Source organism: Oppia nitens, unplaced genomic scaffold (genome assembly GCF_028296485.1).
Source record: "Oppia nitens isolate AA-2021 unplaced genomic scaffold, nextdenovo-longstitch-racon4-pilon3 scaffold5_pilon_pilon_pilon, whole genome shotgun sequence".
Taxonomy (NCBI): domain Eukaryota; kingdom Metazoa; phylum Arthropoda; class Arachnida; order Sarcoptiformes; family Oppiidae; genus Oppia; species Oppia nitens.
Genome location: NW_026533243.1, coordinates 2,797,681 through 2,824,852, shown reverse-complemented (window position 1 = coordinate 2,824,852; position 27,172 = coordinate 2,797,681). Strand labels below are relative to the sequence as shown.

General features: G+C 26.0%; 4 protein-coding genes across 4 annotated transcripts in view; all 4 read right to left on the bottom strand.

The window, feature by feature from the left end:
* Positions 1-11,103, bottom strand: part of LOC128961752 (plexin-A2-like) — a 36,077-nt gene extending 24,974 nt beyond the window's left edge. Inside the window, exons 1-3 of the mRNA XM_054308014.1 lie at positions 10,127-11,103; positions 7,320-7,858; positions 7,036-7,218 (exon numbers count right to left, since the gene is read on the bottom strand). Coding sequence (XP_054163989.1) covers positions 7,036-7,218; positions 7,320-7,858; positions 10,127-10,775 — 1,371 coding nt within the window. The 5' untranslated portion in view covers positions 10,776-11,103. The remainder of the gene's footprint in view (positions 1-7,035; positions 7,219-7,319; positions 7,859-10,126) is intronic.
* A 2,284-nt stretch (positions 11,104-13,387) lies between these two features.
* LOC128961286 (uncharacterized) lies at positions 13,388-15,605 on the bottom strand. Its single transcript, XM_054307504.1, has 4 exons — positions 15,171-15,605; positions 14,905-14,994; positions 14,526-14,669; positions 13,388-13,620 (listed from the first exon to the last, which is right to left on the bottom strand). Exons 1-4 carry the CDS (start codon positions 15,220-15,222, stop codon positions 13,589-13,591), a joined length of 318 nt encoding a protein of 105 aa, XP_054163479.1. The 5' UTR covers positions 15,223-15,605; the 3' UTR covers positions 13,388-13,588.
* Positions 15,606-21,895: 6,290 nt separating this feature from the next.
* Positions 21,896-24,839, bottom strand: LOC128961249 (uncharacterized). The gene is made up of 3 exons (XM_054307466.1): positions 24,186-24,839; positions 23,503-24,096; positions 21,896-23,435 (listed from the first exon to the last, which is right to left on the bottom strand). The coding sequence occupies exons 1-3, from the start codon at positions 24,491-24,493 to the stop codon at positions 21,896-21,898; spliced, it is 2,442 nt and encodes an 813-aa protein (XP_054163441.1). The 5' UTR covers positions 24,494-24,839.
* A 476-nt stretch (positions 24,840-25,315) lies between these two features.
* On the bottom strand, positions 25,316-27,141 carry LOC128961248 (uncharacterized). Its single transcript, XM_054307465.1, has 4 exons — positions 26,199-27,141; positions 25,960-26,048; positions 25,543-25,898; positions 25,316-25,464 (listed from the first exon to the last, which is right to left on the bottom strand). Exons 1-4 carry the CDS (start codon positions 26,994-26,996, stop codon positions 25,316-25,318), a joined length of 1,392 nt encoding a protein of 463 aa, XP_054163440.1. The 5' UTR covers positions 26,997-27,141.
* Between the last annotated feature and the right edge of the window lie 31 nt (positions 27,142-27,172).

The following is a 27,172-nucleotide window of genomic DNA, read 5'->3' as shown; positions in this document are numbered from 1 at the left end:
TTTCCATATTCTTTAGCTATCGATTGTGTCGTCAAAACTGTCACTTAAAAAGCATCGCTTCATAAAACTTATCATAAGTTTTGTTTGCAAATACACGACAAACCATTTCTCAGCTGACAAACAACTCTTCACTAAAATAAGAGAAAATGTCATTCAAAGCCTTTCTGTAAAAGACAGTTCTGGTGTTGTCCTCAGTATTGTTCAATATGTGTGACGGCATGTGGCAAATGGTGGCCAAAACCATTGAATAATTGTATATAAAAAACAGTATATTTGTTCAAAAAAGGGAGTACTGTAATAGCCATTAATCATATATGAAATGTTACAATAGTAGTGCTAAATAATAATTTTCACTTCACTTTTGTATCTCATTTACAGCACTATGTTTTTTGGTGTCGTTTTTGTGTGTTTTATATAACTCATGAATAATGAGCTCATGCTTTGAATTTTTGTAGACAAAAAACTCAGAGTAAATATTAGATGAAAAATATTATGTCTTTTCTTCAGGACGTTGTTATCTATCATAAAACTTACTTACAATACATGATATATACAGTGCATACATACATATGAAATACATCTAACAATACATAAATGTTTTGTTGTTTAGTAGTTTATGTGCCAAAAGGAAAAATAAAGAAAATTGATATTTTTGAATAAAAATTTATATAAATGTGTGCACTATTTTAAGATATTTTGCTGCACTTATTATAATTAATTTTTGTCGAAAAAAATGTTATTAAAATATGTAACAAAAAACTATTAAAATATTTTTGATGAAAAAGTCATTTCTAAAAAATAATAATTTATTTCATTTATAWGATACTCATTAGAAAATTGAAATTCATAAATCGTATTGACTTTTAGCAGTAAATTGAATGAAAGTCACACAACAAATGGTTTTGCGAATATAATGTCTTCATTTATGTTTTATGTATCATAAAAATGAATAAACATATAAATACATAACATATTAAAAACGGTAGACATTATATGAGAAGCAATCTATTATTTGACAAAAAGGAAGCGCAAAGTTATAAAAGTCTATCAACTCTTTTATCTAAACTAATAATAACAATAATACAATATCTAATAGAGTAATGTTTAACTTTTTAGTGCAAATAAAGTTRACGTTAGACTAACTTTAGAGTTGGATTGTAAAGAGTGAGACAACGAATCGATTTTAATTAAGTTGTGACAGCATTTCATTTCTAGACATTTAACTCAATGCACACTATATTAACACAAACGAGATATGTTTTGTTCATTGTTTTTACAGTATATGGTATATAAAAGGTTAGTAAAAATACAATATAGCTTTCATTGTATATTCTTATAGCTTATTACTAACTAATCAATTTTTAAAATAATATTTATATACAATAACTTTATATTAGAGATTTTGATTTTAAATAAAGAGATTTCATTTTAAAATTACAAATMTTTATTATCAAATATATAAAAGTAAWTTATTTCTCAAAAATTAATTTAAACATAATTTAGTCTAAATTTAGATYWAAAATTAATTTTAATTCGTAAACAGAATGTAAATTTACTAYTATATAAATAAATAACATTATTTATAATAAATACATTTATTTATTTAAAATAGCAAATATCATATGAGTTATAAAGAACGCACTAAATAATCAATATTTGCTAAAATATAAAATTTGTCTCATATTTCTTGTATTTTGCTTTACATGTATCATATAAAATATGACAATAAGTTATATCAAGACATATATTTGCAAAAATATACATATAATATTAAATGTATAAATATATATAAACTTTTTGCTTCAATTTCCATGACATGTAGTAATAGGAAGCATTCAATAGTACTGTAGTTGTCATACATATAGTCAAGCAATAAATATATGAAATGTCGTATAACATATATAACATATCTAGTAAAGTATTGGTTACACAAATTTCAATGAATAGCCCTGAGCCGTGAACACCATTACCACAAATAACAAATAACATATGAAATGGGATGCCTAGGGATACCTAGTCTAAAGTCACTCTCTTTTTCTCTCCCATTGGTAACAGTACTCCAGTGATTATGAGTAGTGAGATTCAGTTCCTAATGAAAACATTTCAATCCACTAATTCTGTTATTATGAGAAAGTTATTGCTTTTTCTTTGGGTTTAATGATGACAACAGACAATGCTTTCAAGTACTACCATATATTGTAGTACTGATAGTACGATACGACTGACCATTAAAACAATAATACAGAAAATACTAAAAGAGAGATACAGATATTGAGATGAAAAGGGAGTCGAAAAACATCACAAATAGCGCCGTATGACTAATACTACTAAAGGATCAAATAAATAACAGACTCTTATAACTGAATTAAAAGATAAATCGACTCAAAAAATATATAGAAATCCAGAGAAAATTGTGTGTATGTATGRGTAAGGGAGAGATGGCATCAAATAAATAAGAATAACTGTTGGCTAGCTTTTTGGTTAAACTATAAGTAAAGAATTATCTATATTTTTATTTAATACACACACACAYATATATATATATATATATACAATTATTAATAYACTCAACTAAAACAAACTTTATATAAAAATACATTTCAAGTGACGCGTGTAAACACTATGTTAGCTCAAATAATAGTAATTCATGAGTATATAACTATCAATGAAAAAATCAATACAAATATTATTACAATTATATAAATAAAACCAATGCATTTGTCTCAATTTGATAAATATAATGTTAGTCATCATTTTTATGATTAAAATTGTTTGTYTCATTACAGTTAAAATCCGGTGASACATCAGAAACGACATCAAAAAATATTATGCATTCAATTGTCATACAGTTTGGTATACCTGAAGAAGTAATATAATATGTTTTCTATAGTTAACGGTATTATATACACGACTCAGATGAGTGAATCTTATAAAAAACTGATAGCGAATCCCCTGAAGAGTAGGTTAAACAATGCCATTGAAAATGTGACACCAGATCTGATTAAATCAGGCATACAATCAAATCCAGTCATCAATTATTCCAGTTTTGCTAAACCGGTGCTCAACCCTATTGTGAGTAAGAGTAACACAGGTTGTTCACTGTAACCAACACTTGGGTATTAAAGATTGTAGGGTTAGATATGTCACCGATAGAGCATCACTTTTAGAGAGAACGGTTAGATATTAGGTTTCACTGACAACAGTCACTTCCAAGTATGAATGCCAACTATATATATATATATATATATATATATATATATATATATATATATATATATATATTATTACATTTATGTATATATAAATTTATATAATAATTGTAAACTCAAATTTGTTGCCAACTGTACGACACAAGAGTTAGTCAAACATGAGTTGTATATCTGACGCTTATATATAATTTCCGATTATATTATGTGCTAACCGTTTGAAACATATTATAGACATCTTTTTAAATTAATATATTGTTTGTGACACCTGTGTAGTCAATCAAATGTTATAAAGCAATGTATGTGAGTGAGTGAGAAAAKAGAGATTTAGTTGCTATACTTAAATGATATTAATGCATATAAATATTTTTTATTTTTGTTATTATTGAGTTTTAAAAATGAACTCAAAAAAAMTAGAAAATAGATTAACGACTTTTAACAAAAATGATTAAAAAGACAACAATCACTGATAGATAGTAAATGAARTAACGATTGTGTTGTTTTGGCAAAATACTAAAGTATTATCATATAAATAAAAAYAATAACATTTTTTGCTGATCAYACTAAATATATATTATATTTWCTATTATTTTATGTTAAACAATATAATAGTAATCATTGTATTTTACAACAACAAAAATCTTTGAATGCATGCATTCAACTCAWGGCAAGTAAAATATTTTATAAATAAAACTATGTTAATTGTCAATCACTAATACAATTAGTATTATAATCATTTGCTTAATTAAAGCTATTAGCAAATTGATTAAAATATATTATTTATAGTAAAAAATAACTAAAAAGTTATTATAATCTATTTTTTAAATCATATTATTTTTATACAACATTTCAATTTTATTCAATATTTATTCCCAATATAATAATATCTATTACTATTACTAATAGAGTTTATTAACATAGTGTATAATTAATAAAATTCATTATTTATATTTMAATGCATAATAATAATAATGTATGTATCATTATATTGTATATATATATATATATATATATATAGAAAATAATATAACCGCTAATATATGAAAGCTCGACAAATAATATGAAAAATAATTTATGAGTAAAATGAGGACAAAACTAAAATATAAAATAACAGACGAATTGAATATGAATTGCAAATTATAGTACAATATATATGATGAGTCTATATATAAAGCCMTAAAATAGCATTAAATAAAAACATTTTCAAGATATTTTATAATCCTATGTAATAACAAAATGTATGCATAKCTAAAAGATAATTTTTATGTTTAAAAAACAATCAATATTTATAATAAATATTTACAATCGCCTAAATTTGATGAAATTATCAATTTTTCATTTAAACATCTGTTTAATTAAATTTCATTTTTAAATAATAATTTGATGACATCAAYGTTGWCTGAATGTATACAAATAAGTAAAAAGTTATATCTTACATACTTGTCTTACAATTTAATTATTTGCTATATCGCTAAAKTGATATTAGCCATTAATTTTGCTAAAATATAAACTTTAATAACATAAATATAATAGTAGATTATTTTTGTCATAATTTTTTAACAGAATAATTATGCTATGAAACTATAATTACAATCATTTTGTGTTGTGTTAAGCATAAAAATTCATTAAAATATGCGATAGTATGTTAATGTAGATTAATGTAATTAAAATTAAAATAACAAATCAATCCCTAAAACAACAGCATATATATGTATTTTGAATCTAAAATTGTTATTATGAAATGATAGCCACATTGCTATGAAATCATAGACCACATAAAATTGTATAATTCAGTGGAGAGAAAGAGATAGACAAATATAAAGTCTAATGAATATAACGACTAATGAGACGTTTTCTACAATACATTAAACAATTGAACGATAAAAGACATGTGAGTTAAGAATAGAGTCAATGATAATATCGGATAATGACATCCACAGCAAAATCATAGAGTTTTAGCTAAAATATATATTCTTTTGGATTCACTATTAAATCAATTYATAGTATTAATAGTAAACATGAAATTTTACTATTTTAGCCCCAAATGTTTTGATCGTAAAAATGCATACAATATACRGTATATTCAATTAAATTTTGTTAAGTTGTAGTTAATTAAAATAYACATTTAGCACAACTGAAGGGCACATCATTTGTTGTGTTGGAAAAAGACCGGAATGTATGGCGAATACGGATAACAATCAATGACTCAATAATAGTCATTAAAAAGGCACCAATTATTGTATAATATCTATGTTTAAATTGAAAAGCAATTTATTATATATTAGATTAATGCTTAAATGAGCGCATAATAAGAAGTTTAATAAAGTAACTGTTTTATTAAGACCTAATTAWKARACACATTCACATATGTGTTTGTCTATGAGGCAAAGTACTCTTTACCCCATTTTTTCGCTTATCCTTCAATTTTTTTATTATTGTCAGTCAAATTRAATGCATAGCAAACCTAAACCTCTATATTATTAATAGCCAAATAACAATATGTGGCTCATGTATTGTTATCTCTTATTTTAGAGGAGGTAGTAGTGTAGGCCAGTTGGTGAGAGAAGAGAGAGAGAGAGCAGTAGTCTTATGCATTGTTGTATTATTTGGTACAAAAGGGGATCAAAGYACTGGTGCTATCAAAGACCAACATTAGTAACACTTCTCGCTATTGATAATCTGGTTTGCAATATTAGYAATCACGAAATACCAGTGCTCGTATACACACAAAAAACAACAAAACAGACTTTTTGCTTAAACACAATATAATAATTGTAAGGAGTGTAACAATTTAACGTTTATTAGTTAATAAATGCTTTGGATATTTTTGATCAAACATTAATTATAATAAATATCACTCAAATATCAATTATAAACATAAAGATTGCTGAAAAAGCAATTCAAGTATTTTTTATCGGCATTATGTGAGATGGGTTGAGGAAAGTAATGTTAGGGTCTAAATGTCATCGATCGCTAACTATGGCATTAGGGAGTAGATGTAAGCATAGAGTTATAGATACTATGAAAAGACAGCTAATGTATAGCCATCGACTGTCTGAGGTATGACATGAGTTTATAAGCAATTTTGAACCTCCAAATAATATCTCTCTAAAAAACACAGGGATTTAAGTATTCAATGCTAAATCGACTTTTTTGATAGGMCAGTGAAACAGTATTTCAAATATAGTTTATTGTCTAATAATAAAATTCCCCAATGAATTGAACGCATAGAAAGCACGCAAAACAACATTTAAAGCAATATAACAACCATTTGGTGCATACATTGAGAGCTCCTCCGACAACAACACCAATTGTACTGTTAAGTCATTTGGTATCTGGAGCTAACATCATATCAGCTGAGATGCACTCTACTAATGATACAATGGTCTAAATTTACAGCACTGGATGTTGAGGGGAACCGTTTGGTTTGTTAGTCTAATTTAGCATTACTTCAGTTATATTACTATTTGGCGTTAACTTTGTTGCCAAACAACACACAACTTGAAAGTGCATTTAGTGATGAATTAATGGTGAATCAAATAATTCAATTGTACTGTTTGTCTCTCAAATTCAATGGTCGGACATTGAAGAGAGTGAGCAATCATACAAAACATATTATCGGTATTAACAAAGATTAAAAAAGAGATTTAAAGTGGATTCAGCAAAAAGGGTTGGAYTAATCATTAGTAATATAGTATTACTAATACYAAATCCCAAATTAATTGCTTACTTTAATAGTAAGTCAAATAAACCATAACTTAYTTTTCCATATTATCAATGACTTATATTATACATTATTGTAAAATAACGGCATTTAATTATTACAAACCTTTTTYAAATGTCCACTTTCGGTCCCCAAAAATACAACTGTGTAATCATGTGTTGAAGTGGCGGCCACCGATGTCAGCAGTATATTATTGTAGGTAAGCACTGGTGCGGCCTCAATGGCCATTGATCCACCCAATGGTGTATTAACATCCATACCACAAAAGTCATCATTGATTTGAACTTGCTAATTGTTTAATAAAAATATATTATTACCGATAAGAAAAAATACAAAATMAATTATATTTTTTAGTTATAGTAAATGTATGAAAACATTTGTAGACTTACAGTGGGAACACAAGTTTGAATGATATTAATAAAGTCTAGTCCTTGATTGCCATTTCCATTGAAACAGTGTTGAATATTTTGGGTAAACTTTCGATGAATGGCTGACAACGCATAGACACATAGGGCTGAATTGGCCGACGGCTTATTAAAAACATCCGACTCATCCTTTGATTTGGCAAACGCTATAAATAATATGTCGTCCTGTGCTGTAATACCCAATGAAGTGGCCAACTCTGATCCGGGTTTACCAACAAAAGCTGCCTGAGCTAAGTTGTACTCATTGTTGTCATGTGTTGTCCGACAAATAATGGGCACTTCGGTATATGAGTAGTAGTCGGCATCCTTTTGACAGATTCGCACCAATTTTGATATGAATGGTCGCGAAGCTTCGGCACTCTTCTTCTGTATGGTCAAGAAATAGGAGAAACCACGTGATTGAAAGCCATATACATAGCTTATGGGATAGCGATCTCTGGCCAATGAGTTTATCAACAATCGTGTACCAGTGGTCACACCCGTAGCCGCAATCGTGAACATTGCTGTTACAGTCAGATAATAAAAAACAATAACATATAAGTTGTGTTATTATTTATGGCAATCAATACCACTAACAGATCAACAATGAGAACAAATAAATAAACAAATAACTCGTTTATAAATCAAATTAATACAAAAAATAACCAAAATTTGCTTCACTTATCAAACACTACACTATTATTTCATATATCATATCAAACAAACAAGTAGTTTGTATTTAATTTACATGTTATGCATAAAAACTATTATTTCATTGATACAATTAAATAGTAAATAAAAACTAATATATTTAACCTAATTTTAAATTAATATAATTCAGAAAATATTGAATTCAAGCCTAAAAACCACTGACAATAAAATCTTGAAAGTATTTTGGTTTTTACAGTATAGCATTGGTATGTCCAATAAAATAAATCTAATTGTATTTAAATTTTAAGACAAATTTTATTTGTCTAAAAAATAAAAGACATTTATATTAAAATATAATGTTAAACTATGACATGCCCAATGATTTATTTTTTGTCCAAAAAATATTAGACACTATTTTTTTATAAAAGACAATTAATAATGTTGTCTACAAATTTATAGACAAATTGTATAAATTAATTAGACAAATTATTATTTTAAAAATATACATTAAAAATACCCCTTTTTACCTTAATGTTATTTATTTTTTAGCATTTATGCATTGCAGTGTAAAACACATTTATTAAATAAACAAAATTTCTGTATTTTTAGACAAAATAGTTTTATTGTAATTACAAACATTATTACTGTAGTTTAGTGACTAATATTACTATCAAAACAATGGCATGTGTTTGATGTGAGGAGTTTGCAATTTAACCCAACACTCCTGGAAGACAATTGTCGACAACTGATTGGCAAACAAGACCTGAGTCTTAAGGGATCCATTGATGAACCAATTGTTCCGTTGATTACAGCACTGAACGACTGTCTGGTCTACTATACGACCAGTTCGTGTTCGGGAAGGATAACCGTTTTGGCCGAAGTACCGTACAAAATGTCAAATCTAGTGCCAAATGGCTGTTCATATCACACGATTTAGTCCAATCGCAAGACATACTGTCGGCCATCCAAAGCCCTGCCGATTGTCCGCCATTTGGTTCATACAAAGTCGAACCGTTTGTTTTGCACGTCTGTGCCGACGGTTTGATGGCCGCCCGACAGCTGCTTGAAGTGGCCATCGCTTGCGGTTTTCGTAACTCTGGTCTAACAGTCATCAAAAAACAGCGCTTTATTGTTGCCGTCCGTAACTGTCCGTCACTGGAAGTGCCCATCATTTGCGACAATCGTTTGATTGTCTCCGAAGACTATATCAAACACATTACAGACATCGCTAATGAAAAGATGAGACAAAACTTTGCGAAAATCAATAAATTTTATTTATCTGTTAAGTCATTGTGTGATGAATTAAATAGTGATTATTAATTGTGGTATCGATTAATATATTTTATTTTGTTTTATATAACATTACGGTAATTATATATATATAAGTTATATATATATACAGTATAAAACAGGTAGGTTTTATAAATTTATAAATAATTGAAATATTTTATTTAATATTTTTTTTATTTTATTTTTAGTTTATTTTGACGTCAGTTTTAAATCATTGGTCACCAGTTACTTATAATGAAAAATTAGGATCAAGTTTTACATCAATAATGTTATTAAATTATCTATAGTATTTTTCTAATTTTTTAAAATTTATTGTTTGTTATAATATACTTGCATAAATGTATTTATTTTAAATATATATTTGTCCAAAATAAAATTGCTATAAATTAAAATAAAATAATGCATTTGTCTTTTATTTATCAGACATTTATTATATATATTAAATGGCAAGAGTCTATAACAATATATACATATATACATAAAAAATATAATGTTTGTCTCAATTTTTTAATACAAATATCTTAAAATATAAATACATATACTGCCCCTTTGAATTTAATTAATGTCTTAAAATTAAATGACAAATGTCCTACCAAATAATACCGTTTTTTCCTGGGTCATTTGTCATTTAATATTAAGACTGTCTAAAAAAATCGAGACAAGTGTCTAAAATATTTTGTATATTTGTCTTGTATTTTAATATTTTTTCCCTCAGTGACATTTATAACTCAAACCTAAGGCTAAACTAAAAAATTGATTTATATGATTATCAAACGACAATTAAAAACATTTATAAAATTTAGTTAAAAACTAAATATAAAATAAATTAAATAATCAATAGAGTAACCAACCATTCGGGTCGAGTGATCGGGAACTGACGGCCGGTACATCCGACCGATAAGGCCCGTTAGCCGTGTAGGATACGCCCACATATAGTACATGTTTTGGTGATTTTGTAGGTCCCGGTGCTATAAATGCGACAGTCGAAGCCGTGGCATTGTTGGCAACTACCGATTCGGTAGCCGATGAGTCAAATTGTGACACATTATCAAGTTTATGGACAGCACAGACACCTTGAAATAGAGAGCCGCACGATATGAGTCGCGATTGAGTATAGTCTATGACCAGCACTTTGTTGTAATAAATGGTTGGCTTTTTCACTACATTCGGACAGTTTCTGGTCACCGGACAATCGGCACTGTCCTCCTCAGGTCCCATAAAAACTACGGCTTCGGGAACAAGATGTGGTGAAAATTGGTATATCCTATTGACACCTCCAACATATACCTGACCCGTATAAGTATTAACAGTTAAATGTGAGAAATATAGATCAGTATTGCGTTCCTCAAAGTAGGTATAGTTGGACTTAGGACTGTCCTTGTGATGACCATTATGGCCATTGACCACTATATTGACGGCACACAACAATGTCCAWAATGTCAGCACAGATATGACTGTCAACATCGGCTGACCACTACAACAGCCTCTATTGATCGCCATCTTTGAGCACTRGTATACAATGACAACGATCTGGTCGTACAGTTTAATGATAGTTGGCTTAAGACATGATTTGGCCGATGACTTAGGAGGTGTTGTCCACCGATTTCACAGACAATGACTCCGACACTCAAAATGTAAACTCAATGACTAAACGCCACTCAAATCAACAACACATACATTGAGTCAGTGCTCTGACTATTGCTTGAAAACATACGAACACACAGTCAGTACAACCAATACAAGCGATACAAGCAATACATACATTCAGTCACACAAACAGCACTCCAGTCAACACTCAATAGTCAACATCACATAAATGGTGTCCAAAACAAGCGCTCGCTATTCACTCACATTGTGGCCACCAGTGCGGCGCTACAACCAAATTACAACAACCAATCAGTGATAACAATACAYATTTGACAATCAAGTCTCRACCAATCAGAACCAATGTTATCACTTTAGAGTAAAAACACTGTCAACGCATACACAATGCATCAAATAGTTTGCATTTTTACGACTACAGTGTCAGCCGTTTTTGATTAGCAACGCATACCATAAACATATGATAACTGATATTATTTTAATTGTTTGATTCAATAACTTATGATTCATTTKAAATGTTATCATTTTAATTGATGTAATAATTCAATTTAATTACAAATGTATAATAAAATGTCACCTTGGACATTTCTAGAAAATACAATCAAATATMTATTACTGGATCTTATAATTAAAAATCAATATCTTTCAAYAAAAAGTCTATTAAATAAATTAATAATTAACCATGCACATATTTAAATTTAATYATTATCATACAAACATTTTGTTAACTATAAACTTATAGTAYAATACAATAYATATAATAACAGATTACTAAACTATTTTGTTTATACAGTACTTTTAAYAGYAAATTCAGTGATATTTGAAATAATAAAAGTCTATTAAATAACCACATGTTGACTAAGTTGACCACAATTTTCTAATTATAGTCCCAATAGTCTAATGCATACATTTATCAYACGTCCACTCGTGTCAAGTGATCACATGTTTGACTAATTACTTATAACTAATTAATTAAATGTGTATTTAATTAACATATTTATTATAATTATATATGACTTAACTTAGACTGTAGTCTATTAATGTTATGTGAGAAATATGTAGTCTATTCAAGTGTTATCTATTGGCAAACATTGCAAATGTTAAGAATATTATTAATGAGGCAATACTTATAATCAATTTTTTGTCTGTATATAAATTTAATATATTTTATTCATACAATACTGTTCAGTATAATACAGTGTTTATCATATTTTTTTAATTTCTTATTCATTAGTCATACAATAAATACAAATTAAAATGTATTTTATATCACTGTATAATCACAGCCTTTTTKACAACAGATATTAGTATTTTTTGTTRTTTTTATATTATTATTATTTTCAATCATAAATTATACATAGTATATAATATATATAAYATATATATATATATATACTATATATATGTTTATACAGTTTTCAGTACTAACTATATAAAAGTATTATATATTACGTGATTAAAACCTGTATATATGTATTAYTATAAGAGTATACATTATTTTTGATATAACAAAAAATATAATAAGTTTGATGTKCAGTACAATAACGGAAAAAGACAATTGACAGTAATTATAAAATAATAAAAAATACTGTATTATACTATAGAGTCAATTGCACTACAATACTATTTCCTATTATTGATTGTATCAAGCAGAAATAATTGTGCAATCACTACAATTAATTGACGATATATTTTGTAATTTTTCACTATAGATATGATGTCATTTTATAAAACATAAAAAGTAACTTTTTATTTACTTGTAATTYAATATAAGTTATTTGTCTGGTATTTAATAACCACATTTGAGGCCGTATTTCTCTGGCAATTAGGCCTTCCCTTTGCCAAACTTGGAGTTGTATATAATATACAGTAATATTGTTTAATACCTTTCCTTATGAAGTTGATTAGCATCAATAATCCGGTCAAATCTTGTTTATTCAATGAGGGGAGAAATAAGAGATATTTTTTTGAATATGGTAAACCATATAAAATAATAATWATTATATTATAAATTATTTAATATAAAATCAAATTAAACATATTTCCAAAACAGTATTTGTTTGTATAAAGAATTATATGTTTTTATTATGTAATAAACACATTAAATAGGATTCAATGGGACAGAGAGTGAATGTTTATACAGATAACACAAAAGCATTTTTRTTTTGTTGTATAAATATATTTATTCAAAATTTCATATTTTAATAATAATTTACGATAATTTTTCATTCATTTAAATACAAAGCGTAAATACATTATTATTATTAAATCAATTGTTCACTAAAAAAAAAAGGTTGAATACAAAAGGCATATATTGAACTAATTTTTCTCCCGTTTTTATATTTTATTATTATATATATTTACTATAATTTTATTATAATAGAAATTAAAAAAAACTATATTAAATAAAATGCATTTTTATAACAATAAAATATACTGTTACAGTAAAATAATATAAGTATTTATATAAATATTATATATATTAAATGTAATAAGAATAAAAAATTTMTATTAAAAATTATTATAAGTAAAAAACAATTAGTGGACAATTTTTTTTAAATAAAAAACATGTGGTAATAAAATAAAATGTTGGTRTGTATGTGTGTACCGTAAATGTCAGTCAACCACAAAAATTAATCGATAAATGTATCATTAAATGTAATACTGTTATATGAAAAAACTTTTAATATTAAATGCAATTTGATATGTGATTAGTAGTCCTGATAGGCCGGTTTGCGATATCCTGTGTGTGTGTGTCATAAAATATAACATAAAAATTAGTTAATATCAAAAGTGTGATGTAGTTTCATATTTAATAAAAATATTTTTTTTAAATTTTATTTTTAATTGATTAATGAAATATTTTCTCCACTTATTATATTTGTTAGTTAACAACACGATAAAAACTACAAATTAATGGTTAATTTTATTTTTCACAATATATTTTACAAATGAATAATAATTTTCATATAATAAATTTTTTAAATACAATAATAATAATACAAACAAATAAATAATTTTATGTATGACTTAWATAAAAGTACAACGAACTACACTTCAATTTAATTTATTTTATTTGTTATATATATATWTTGAAGTTATCACTGGCTATTACTATACTATKTTATTATACTGTATTATAGTTTGCCAGTAAAAATATATTATAWATTATAATATAATAATATAGATTTTATTAACTATTATTATGTACATTTTTATATTGTTATATATATTATGCTTATTTGCTAGTTTTAATAACTCAGTAAATAAGTTAATGATTTTTTCTATCTATCTTTCACTTCAACCAAAGTTTTTTATTTATATTTTGAATTTTTAATGAGAAAGACTTGAATAATATATGAGTTGAGAGAGTTTTGCAGTTCAGCCTAAAAGTAAACTATTTTTATGTTTACTCAACTCTCTCACTATCACTATAAGCCCTAACAGTTAACAAAACTAACCTATCCATGACTTATACTGTATTTATATTGTAATTAATATTAATTAAAAACCAAGAGAACAATGAATGGAAAAAAATAATTGTTTTTATGTTTATGTTATATAAATAACATTTTTCATTCATAAGKCTATCACTTATTTTAAACAAAACACGAAATGTAATTAAATATAACACATTAAAATGCATACCTGTTTGTGATCCATAAGCTTGTGATTCGGCCTGTTTTTGCTTTTGGTGTACATAATAGCAAAAGAAAACAGTGACGGCCAGAGCACCGGCCACTGCCACCGCTCCTATTGTTATACCAGCGATACCGGCCGGACCCAAGTCACCTAAATTTTATAATTTGTATATAATATCAGTACTGTTTATACAAAAACAAAACAATGAATATGATATGTAACAATCATTTAATTAATTATATAATTTGAAGTTCAGAGACACAAATTAAAATATAATTAATATAATTATTTTTTAAAAATTAGTAAAGATTTTATATAATAGTCTAATGATGAGAAACAATTAAATAGTATAACTATTGAATGATATAAATAAACAAATATATACCTCGTCTCTCACCCCACCGACCCTGTCCTATATCATAAGCACCGCCGGGATTYAGTTGACACGAGATATCGTTTATCAATAACCAGAGACCTGTTATTATGTATTGTCCACACAATGATTGTCATGTCGTTAATATATATGTAAATATGAAAAAAATATATATCATTAGTCATGAAATGAAAGATTAATTAATTTTATATTTAATAAAATAGTTGTTATACGAAAAGAAAATATAATTATCCAAAAATTTAGTTGTAATTAATTACATAAAAAGCAGAGTTTAATCAATTGTTTGCTCATATAGTTTGATGAATACATAATTAGTTGTTATATGATATTATGTAAGCCCACAAAATAAATTTCACATTAATTTTGGCAAATTTAAGTGTTTATTATTATTATTATTATTATGAATGTATATTTAATATAAAACACCAAATTAATTATTAAAACAGTTTTTACTTTTGTTTAAACAATAAAGTGATGAATAAATGAAATAAATATTTGMTTATTATTTAAAATAAAGACAATTTATCATAAAAATAAATTTAAAAAATAACTCTCAAATAAATTTTTTTTTTACCCTATGTCGAACTACACCCATAAAATGGATATTATTTWATTTTTGTTATAATACATATCATATCTATTTTGTAACGTTTATTAAATGTAATATTAATACYTCTATAGCAATAACAATATTAATAAATATTTCTGATATAAATGAAAATGTTTGTTGTTTTCYACCAATTATTAGTTAAGTTTGCAATTTCTCTCTTTCCTTTATATCTATAGTGATAACAGATATAGTTAGACAATATATATTATAGTAATACAATACAAACAAATATAATTTTTGTACAATGACTACATTTATTTTGTTAAACTTTGATCTTCCGACTGATTCCATGGTATCACTAGTGGTTACAACTCATAAAMAGATAATTGTCTTAAWGTCAGCCCAAATACCTGTATATTAAAATCCACATACATTACCATTATTTACAACAATCGTATAAATGAAAAAATTTACAATTAATGCCTCTCTCTCTCTCTCTCTCTCTCTCTCTCTCTCTCTCTCTCTCTCTCTCTCTCTCTCTCTCTCTCTCTCTCTTTCTCCTCGAGAAAAAAGCGTGGGATTAACAGTTTTGTCTATTTTTTGCTTTTTATATTATCATATTATAGTGAACACAAGTGAAAAGATTATATAATTTTTATGTTTTCCGGGCAGTGCATCACAACAATTGACTTTACAATTAAAGCCAAAATTGGACAAAATTTATGCCAACAACTAATTTATATGACTAACCCTTAGATTAAGTATCACACCCGAGAAGTTCAATATACAGTATAAGTAWATGAGTTAGAAATCCCAATGACTATCTCAATCTGTGGTCTATAAAATGTAGTTAATTATCAAAATTATTCTTTACTATAATGTCTCGCATATAATATTTATCATTACAACATAARCAAAATACAGATACATTTTTAACTGTATTATACACTAAAATAATTGTTGATAAATGTAAATCTTATAAATAAAAATTATATTGTTTTATATTGTATAGTTGTTAGTTGAAGTATAATCCATTGACTCAATACAGGAGTGGCTGTACTTTAAATATGAGGAGGAATTCAATTTATTAAATTTATTGCTCTCCCTCTCACTCACTCTACAGAGATTTTTATTATATATATAAAAATAATACAGTATAYAACATATATAGGTATGCATTATATACTGTATATAATGTTATTACATATTATACTTTTTCAGACAAAAAAAAAAAATGTTGTTTTCTGTAGGAGTTTCTCGTGTGAAACACTAGTGTCTGAATCAATGTTTCAGTTTTAAGTTAAGAGTGCCATAACATCGGGAAAATWGCTTTTAAATCAAATTCACTGTAAAATATATCAAAACATCAACACAAGTGGAGATTCCATTAATTTAGTAAATATAAATAACTTAATTTATATATATATATATTAATGATATCATCCGAAWWTTTTTTTTWAATTAAAAACATTTTAAACATTTCTGTAAAACTTGTCTTTTTTATTACAAATATAGTTACAGTTATAATRGTATTCACTCTCTTATCATAATTTAATGTTTCTCTAACTTGTCTCTCAAATATTAAACTAATAGCTCATGAATAGGTATTCACAAACTACTTGACTATTCATTGCCAACGATTAGATTTTTTTAAATAGGAAGTAAATTAATGGTAAAAATTATACAAATTTCAAGTCCTTATTTTGTTAATTTAATAAAATATTATTGCAAATTAATAAAAAAATGCACAAAAGTATTTTGCTTTTCAAATCATTTGAAACATAAATTATTTTAAACAAAATCTCAAAATTATATTTTTAAATTCTATTTTGAGATTTATCTAATAAAAAATGTAATATAAAACCTAAAAATTTCTGTTATTTAATGACAAATTGATTTTATTTTTATTAATATTTCTTTCGTGTTTTCATTAATTTTCATTATATATATTTTTTGTATTTTTCAAATATTGCTACTCATTATTGGCTCATTTAACCTTTGATATAATTTAATAGAAATTCCAATTTTATATATAATTTAAATTTTTTATAAATAAAATTAAATTTAGGATTGCTAATAAAAAATTAGTTACAAATTTTCTTGAATGAGTTCATTCAATCAAAATAATGATTATAGCTCTCAATTTTTAGCAAAATAACTATATTGTGTCAAAATTTATTATTTTCAATTAATATTAATCTAAAACTTCATTTCGTTTTTTATATGTGTTATTATTTTTCGAAATAATTTTGTTGTTGTTATTATAAAAAAAAAAAAAATAAAATTCAATGCTTTCAACATAACTGAAACTAATGTAAAATTATTTAAGGAATGTAACAATCATTAAAAAGTTATATAATATATACCAAAACTATAATATAACTTCACTTTAAATCTCTTTGTATTTTTTGATGTAATGTTCGTTCGCATCACAACTTAAATGTCATATTTTTGTCTTATGTGTTGAGAGTGTGTTGTTATGTATTTAATGTTTGTATTGCCGACAACTCCCTTAACTATTTTCGAGTAGTTTTTCTAAAAAACTTATTTTTAAAAGATATTTAAGCTATTTATCAAAAGGAAACACAATATTTTAGCAAAACATTAGATATTGAAAAATCTACTAATCATCGATAAATTCAAAAAACATAAGAACAGAAAAATACTTAAAAACATATTTTTGAAGAGAGAGAGAGAGAGAGAGAGAGAGAGAGAGAGAGAGAGAGAGAGAGAGTATACATACCTCAAAGCTTATAATATAAAATGTTGAAAATCTAGTAAAAACAATTTTTGTTTAGAATTGTTATGTATTGAAATACTGCATATATATACAGTATATATTTAATTTGTCTAAAATTTTGTTAAATCATATTCATTATAAATTTCTTTTTATATTAATTTAAGTATTGTTTTAAACTTATTTAACTAAAACTATATATAAATTTATCTTCCAGTATCTGAAATATGYTTTAACATGTWWCACTATACAATCATAKTTTTAATAAATTATATGRATAACTACTGTATTTTATATAATATATTTTGATGATATTTTATTTTTGTGATATTATACTAAAATTATTAATAATTTTGATAAATTTATATTTAAAAATAATTATAGTAGWTAATATWACTTGTAATAATTTGTAGATCATGTTTTATACCAATTATTTATTAGTAATTTAACAATCAATACTCTATTACATTATTATTTTATAATATAATTCAATGAAACAAAAGTAACTTATTATAAGATAAAAAATTGTATATAAAGTATAAGAAATTAAGATTATACTGTAATACATCAAATGTATTTAAAACTATATGTCATATATTTTGTTATATATAATAGCGTAACTAACAATGACATATCATATGAATAAAAATCAGTATAAATTTCTTGTATAGAAAAATTAATAGATAAGCTCAGGGAGTTTGAGAATATCAGTCCTATTTAGTTATTCTTTATACTTAATAGACAACTAAGCGCTCGATTTATTATATTTTTGAAAGTTTATTGCAAATGATATTTCAAATGGATATAAGAGCCAAACTTACTGTTAGTGAAATCAAATCAAATGATTGATTATATTTTGCAATATTTTTACTAACTTTGTCTACAACTTTAAAAAACGTATAAACATTCAAAATATTTTTTTCAAATAATTTAAAAAGCTTTACTTACTATTATATAACATGTTTAACTGCAAAGAGGAGTGTTTGTTAAGCATTTCACAGTTACACTTGAAAATAAAATTTTTATTATTTGATACAAATAAAAGATACACTTTTAGTTTTTATACTTCAATTTAAGTAAACATTTAAAATACAACAAAAGTTTTGTTTATAATTYTATTTTGATATTCAATTATAAAACTTATTTAAAGATATAAAATGTTTTTTAAAAGTTAAAAATTGTTTTTATAAATACATTATATTCTTGTTTTATATAAAACTTTTTCCGGTTTACCTTTTTGTTTATGTATTTGTTTAGTTTTTATATGTTATAAAATTTTATGATTATGGTTATCATTATAATACATGATCTTAATTTTTATAATGCTTTAAAAAATAAAATCTTCAATCAATTTCAATTGAAAATATAAATAAATAAAGTATACTCGAAATAAAAATAAACAAACAAAAACAAATAAATTTAATAGTTTTAAAATAAAATGTAATGAAACATTGATTTTGAATTATTCCATAAAAAACAATTTTATAAATAACAAACATAAAAACAATATATATATATTGAAGAAAAAATAAAATAAATAGCTTATAAGATACTGTTTATACTATACATTATTATTATATTATATTATTATTAATATGATAACTCATTAAATATCAGATTTGTATATAAAARTTAAAACTTATTAATACAAAAAATAGTTAAAATATTAAAAACAACTAAAAAATCTTTCATGAATATCAAGTTTAATAATCTGGCATTTGTTTTGTTGAGTTAATATCTCATAATCAAATCCATGAAATGCCAATTAATGAAAATATTTGATATTTTGATCACAAAACTAGTGAACTTTTGAAGATTAATTTTGTTGTATAATTAATGAAGTTTTTGAATAATTTTCATTAATTTTAGCCAAAATTATCTAATTTTCTAATTTTTAATATTAAAAACATAATATATAAAGATTTCTTCAAATACGTTAATTGTGTACTTAAATTTTAAAGGTTTTAAAAAATCAAACCAAATTAATTTATATTTTTAATGATAATAACAAATCAATGTTGAATGATATTATTATTTTTAAATAGATTCARTTATCTCAATAATTGTATTTATTTATTTTTTGGATAAATTTAGCTTTATTTTGATGAGTTCTATAATATATTATTTAAATAAAATTCTATAATATCTAAAAAAACTTGCGATCACATCATAAGCCGATTCCCATTGGGGGCTATTTTCTATGCAYTTTATAGTCTATAAATGCTTTTTGTTGTTAAAATATTTTAAGTAAAAATAGTTAAAATTCTTTTTTATTTTTTTATTATTATTTATAAATTTGATTCGTTGTTCACAAAAATGTCTATTAGCTAATAATTGATTCAAAATTTGATTAAAATTAGTAACATTTATCATCAAATAAATCACACAAACAGATAACTGGTCGGAATAATTATTAATATATAATTGAATTTTGTATAAATTTAAAATATAATCAATAGTACAATATTACATATATGAACAATAGTTTGGGTAACAAATTTGATTTTGTAAGTAATTATAAAAACATTTGATCAGACAATTAAACAAAATATTTAATAATAAAACATGTTTTCAAACAAACATATTTAGCAATTTGATAATAAACAAAATCATTCAATAATTTACAAATAAATTTAATGTATATTTATAGCTTAAATATTGTTATAATAAATTTAACACAATTATATTAGTGCAAAAATTAGTTGATTAAAATTAAATTGAGATACAAAATAAATTATTAAAATACTATTCATATACAGAATATAAAATAAAAATGTAGATCATATTAAAAATATAAAATATTACATTTCATGCCTTTTCAACACTGGATAAGCAATAATTTATTACATTTATAAATACACTGTATGTATGAATAGGATTTTAATAAAAAGAAAATCATTAAAAATTGCACGAAAATATTACAAATTTTTCTAATTAAGAAAAATAAAAATTTAAAAACAAATAAAAAATAATTGCAAAAATAAAATTTTGGTGAATAAATGGATGAACTCATGTGTCAATCAATTAAAACTATAAGTAAATATTTTATATTAATATAAACATTATTTAATTATATATACAATTTGTGAGATTTGTGTTGTTGTGCAACAATATGTATGATAACAAAAATATGAATTATCTCAAAACACTATAACTTTTTAAATCATTTAATAATAAGTCAATAAACAATAGGTATTTGGGATCTGTTTGATCGGTCGGATCGCTCTTTGGACAGACATATCATTGACTGAAATAATCAATTAAAAGTAAAGTCTTATCATTTCATAGACGTATAACAAGAAATGCACTCAAATTTTAGACATTTTTTCAATAAATAAAAATATAAATGCCTTAACCAATAATTTTTTTAAATCTAATCTATAAACTCAAAAATAATTATAAAACAAAGTTTAAAATATAAATTGTAAATAAAATTTTTCAAAAACAGATAYAAAAAAATATATAAACAACAAAATGTGTTTAAAATATTTAAGAACTAATRTACTGTAAACTATGTTTAAATTGTTTTATAATATTATAATCAATTAATTAGTTATGTTAGTTATTTGGATGGACAATGATTTTTCAGTCAATAATTAATTATTGTTGTTATTGTAAATTTGTATGATTTTTGTTCATTTAGTATAAATAATTCACAAAATTATTTTTATATATATATTTATATTAAAATCTGTTTATAACAACATTGGACTTAGAGAGAGATTCACCAGAATTACAACACTTGTAATGAGCAAAATAGTAAAGACATTCCAGGGATGACTGGTTAAGCTGCCGACTGCCACACGACAGGCCAATGTGTCGAACCGTGAGGGATGACGCTCTAACATATTAAGATACTCGGCCTCAAGTATTTGGCCATCAAAATATGTGATGGGATCGTTAAATGGATATTCGTATCCCTGTTCACACTCACACTTATAGCCTCCAGCTTCGAATCGTCGACCCAGTATAGGTACGCACCGAGAGGACAGTCGGTCACATTTATGTGTATTTTTAAAGGCGTTCGGCACGTAATAATTATCGCCGCATTGATTAATATCTAGTTCTTCGAGTTTAATACTGACGGCGACAACACCCTTAAACTCGAGTCGYGACTTAATCTTATCCCAACCAAAAAATGGTGCCGAGTATGTCATAATCCATTGGTTATGAAATCCTCCGCAATCAAAATATGGTGATGTCCAGTGACCATGTTTTAGTTCAGCTGCTTTGTATTGGAGAGGATAGTGGTCATAGCGAATGCCATAAAGACCAGTACTATTGTAACGGACATTAATTTTGGTGGTATATGTGGCCAAATCATCCGTATTGGAAGCCCAACGCATTTTCAATAGTTTATAATAATCGTGATTTAAGTAAAACAATTTAGAATTGGGACCAAATCGGGACATATCGTCAACAAAAAACTTTCTCGCATTGCGTTCCTTTCGATAGGCATACGGAGCAAAATGTGTTAAATTTTGGTTAAATTGGTTTCTATCAAAATAAACACCGCATCCCTGTAACCGTCTGTCGCCGATAACTGTGGCCAATGCTTCACCAATTATCTGATCCGTAGTCAAAGGTTTATCGGGAACACGAAATTCGGCAAATTGTTCTTTAGGATCAACAACTTGAAGAAACGCCGAAATAAAATTAGCCAAACGTAATGCCATTCGCGCCTGATTTTCAAGTTGTTCTTCTTTGCCATAAGAAGTATCTCCTCTTAATGTCAATATCTCTGGATTTTTGGCAGACAATCGGTGGCAGTTCTGAGAATTTAATTCTCTTCGTACATAATTAGTAATCCAATTGGGATCAACTCTATTACTGAAATTCGAGTTTGAATGAAGACCTGTCAAAGTTTCCATACGTGCGATATATTTCAGTCTTTCGTATTCTTCAATTGGCACAACATTTTGAGTTCTGACCGCAATATAACCAATTTTATCACAATTATATCCCCGATTGTATTCAGAATTTGTCGCCCTTTCAATCAATTCTCCCAAATAAGGACTTCTGACCACTTTTGGTAACCGAAAACCTGGTCTACATCTACATTGATAACCTCCGCGTCTAAAACCATATCCGTGAATGGGTTCACACTCTGTGGTTGCGTTTTTGCATCGGGCAGTACCAGCAAAATAATTGGGAGCCGGATTGCCCTCACCGATGGGACACTGATTTATGTCTATTCTTTCAAAATCTATTTCCATGACAGCGACCGCAACATTTCTATAAACAAAATCAAACAAAATTTTTAAAATAAATATAAATTTTATTAATAAAATTAGTTACAAACATTGGTATTTCGATATGTCGCCAACCAGTATGTCGAGGAAATATATCAGGAATGGGAACCGATGCTCCATAAACCCATTTATTGGATCGATCACAATCAAAGTAAGGTTTAAACCATTTAACTGGTCCGGGAATGTCGGATGCGGCGGGTGGTCCGTGCCATACAAATGTTTCGTTAGTACCGTTTATGTGTGTTATTTGAACGGTGTAAGTGGTTTTCGAGTCGTGTCTTTTAGTGAGATCAGGTAACCATAATTTGTACCATTCATTGATCTTGTATTGTTCGTGTGTGTAGTTAGTGCTAAATGAGTTGTTCTGAATTGCGCCCAAATCAATGGCTTCTATGGTATTCAATGTAGACGTTCCCTGAAGATGGTAGGGATCATTGAAGTCGTCCGCACGGAAAGCTCGCGGAGCGAACAAAGGCATCGTTTTGTTGAAAAACCCCTTATATGATGGCGTGAATGCCATGTTTGGCCCATAATATATACTACTGGCGTTTATGTAGCGATTGGCCGCCACGTCGGCGATTGACGACAAAAAGTAATACATAAAACCAGGTTCTGAATCGTCCGGTGCTTTCTGGAGAATATAACTGAACAAAGAAAATGATTGATTTAGACATTAAAATCAATTTTTAAAAAAATTATAACAAATATAAAATAATTAGTGACAAAATCATACCTAAGATAAAAAGCACGGCTTAGGGCCATATTATGGATGTGTAATAAATTGGTTCGGTTGGCGAATATCGGGTCAATGCCCAGCCATTTCAGGTCAGGAATGTGTGTGACCGACGATTGCGGTAAAAACAATTCATTTATATCAACTACTTTACAATTGTCTTCAACAACTTTGTCCAACTGTTTGCGGATCTCATCAAAAGAATCTCTGGTCTGCCAATTGAACTGACCATTGATGACATGTGTGATGACAATCAACAAAAACGATGGCAACACCCACTGACACACAAAGTTGTTCGTTGAAGACATCACTTCTACGGACTAAATGGCAATTAAACGGACAGACAATTGATTTAATGATTAAAATATTAGATTCAAGACTTCATCACTAAATTAATAAAATATTATTAATTTATTATAAAAAAAATAATTTGAAAAATATTAAATCATTTGTGCGATTGAAATGTTCGGTATGTTTATGAAAGCACAGGTATGTATAAAATTGTAATGAATGGCAGTCTAGGACTGGGAGGACACACCTATTTGTTGGGTTAAGTCATTCATTGCATACACTAAAGTCATTTGAATTGAAAACAATATTTTTGTTTGCATTACTACTTTCACATAACATTTGAATGCCATGCGTGTCATGTTTATATCAATCAGTATATTGTGATTATCATAACTGTTACAATACTACCGTATATTACAATAATGTTTAAGTTTTATTTGTTTCTATAAATTAACATATTTTACACAATTGTATTCATTAAATTGTTAATTATTAAAATGTATATAAGTTTTATTATAGATAAAAAAATCAATACACTCTTATAAAACATGAAAAAATTACTCTTTTATACTCGTTTTGAGTTATAAATACTGTATAATCAATTATTTAATAATTTTCAATACATTGTAACTATGATTTAGCGTAAAATTAACATTTTCTTTATAATATAAAGTTAGTGTAGATTGTGTACAGTATTATAATAAGTTAAATTTATATCAAATTTTGTAAATAAAATATAAATCTGATATTATTTTTAAATGACTTTTATTAATAACTCAGAATAAACTATTTGTGATATATGTAACACAAAAAAACTTGTGGTAATAAAAAATTTATAATCAATTATGATTAAAAAGTTGTTTAATTTCATTAGTGATGGGCACACAAACACAGTCACCCTCTTGTTGTACCGTTTGCTTCAATAAATTAATAAATTTATCGCTTAATCTTTGGGTTAACTTTAGTATTATATATCTTTCTCTTGTGTCTAATATATTAGGTAATAAAAAACAATAGAGTAATGTAAATATGAATTTTTATGAATGAAAATTTATATGAAGCAAACCATTAGATTTGGTATTAAATATGAAACCAGAGTTGCGATATTCTTCACCGGTAAATTTCAATGACGGCAAAAGCATATTAACCTTTTGATTGGGATTTTCGCAAACCAATAACACCAATAAAGATAGCGACGGATCGTTATTATACATAATCTGTTGTATCTCTTGGTACGGAAACGTTATATTATAATTAAATTTTGAATTTGCATTTGCAATGATATTAATCAATTTAATTCCGTTTACACTAATTTCAACAGCTTTTCCGACGGCCCTAAAAGTGCCAAACATTATAACTTCAAGTTTCACAACGCAATCAATGTTTATATCTTCTGATTGATTACCAGAAGTAGCATTTGACCTAAAGGTTATCATTTGACTAAATATTATATAAAAATGAATACTAAAACATTTATAGTCACCTGTTATTTGAATTTGTCATACAATTGGGACATTTAAAGTCATCCGATTTAACATCTAATCCTAAACAAGAAATGTGAAATTTGGTGACCTGTTTGATATGAATAAAATATTTCAATGAGAAATTAACAAATATATCATTGTTTTCAATTGATATCATTTATCTACTGTATATTAAAATATTAATAGTATTAATGATAATTTCTATATATGTTTCAAATGTATTAAACAAATTCATTACACAATCTTTATTACAACAAGCAATCAGTTGTTGATCATTAGTTTGGTCACAAATGATACAACAATTGCTATCATTAATTGGTTTTAAGTCAACACATCCTTCTGGTGATAAACTTTTAGATGTTTTTTCCATATTTTTCTTTAGCTGTTTTTGTTCGTTAAACTTGTGATAAAATGTCTGACATATAGTAACCACTTCTTTAAATTTGTTATCAATTTTCTGAATCCTTTGATTTGACTCATTCTTGTAATTTTCAAATTGTTTTTCGATTTTAATCTTTTCTGAAGTTATTGTCTTATATTTGTTTAACATTTCATTGATTTCATTCTTTAATAATTCAATACAATTGTGTTCGTCCCGACTCTGGCCAGCATTGAATCCACAACTTTGACATAACTTGTACTGACATTCATTCAAATGTGAATTCAATGATTCCAATGGTATCAYTTGATTACATCCATTCCAGTGATAATCGCATGTGATATTCAAAGAGCCGATTATGTTATTAAGTTTGCGATTTTTCTCCACCCAAACGTTGGCCACAATTTGTATGTCATTACTATTAACCGCAGATCTCTTTCGTTTTCTTGATGTCAGTGTTTGTCTACATTCGGGACACTCTTTGCGGTCATTGTTTGACATCAGCCAAGTCTTGAGACAGTCGTTACAGAAGTCATGTTTGCATTGGGTTTGAATGGCATTATCGATGACTTCGTGACAAATACCGCACAACAGCTCTTGTTTTAATCTGTTGTTATCCGACAGCTGTTCAAACCGATCGCTATTGAGGCCAACCATCGCATACTTCACATTATATTCAAAATATCAATAATTTTTTAATTATCATTAAATTTATTTGACTTTTAATACATATGTAGTAATCGTTAAAACTTTAAACTTAAATAACGTAATAAACACGTGATTTGTTTGTCAATACATTTTATCGTTCAGTACTAACAGTACTGTAGAACACT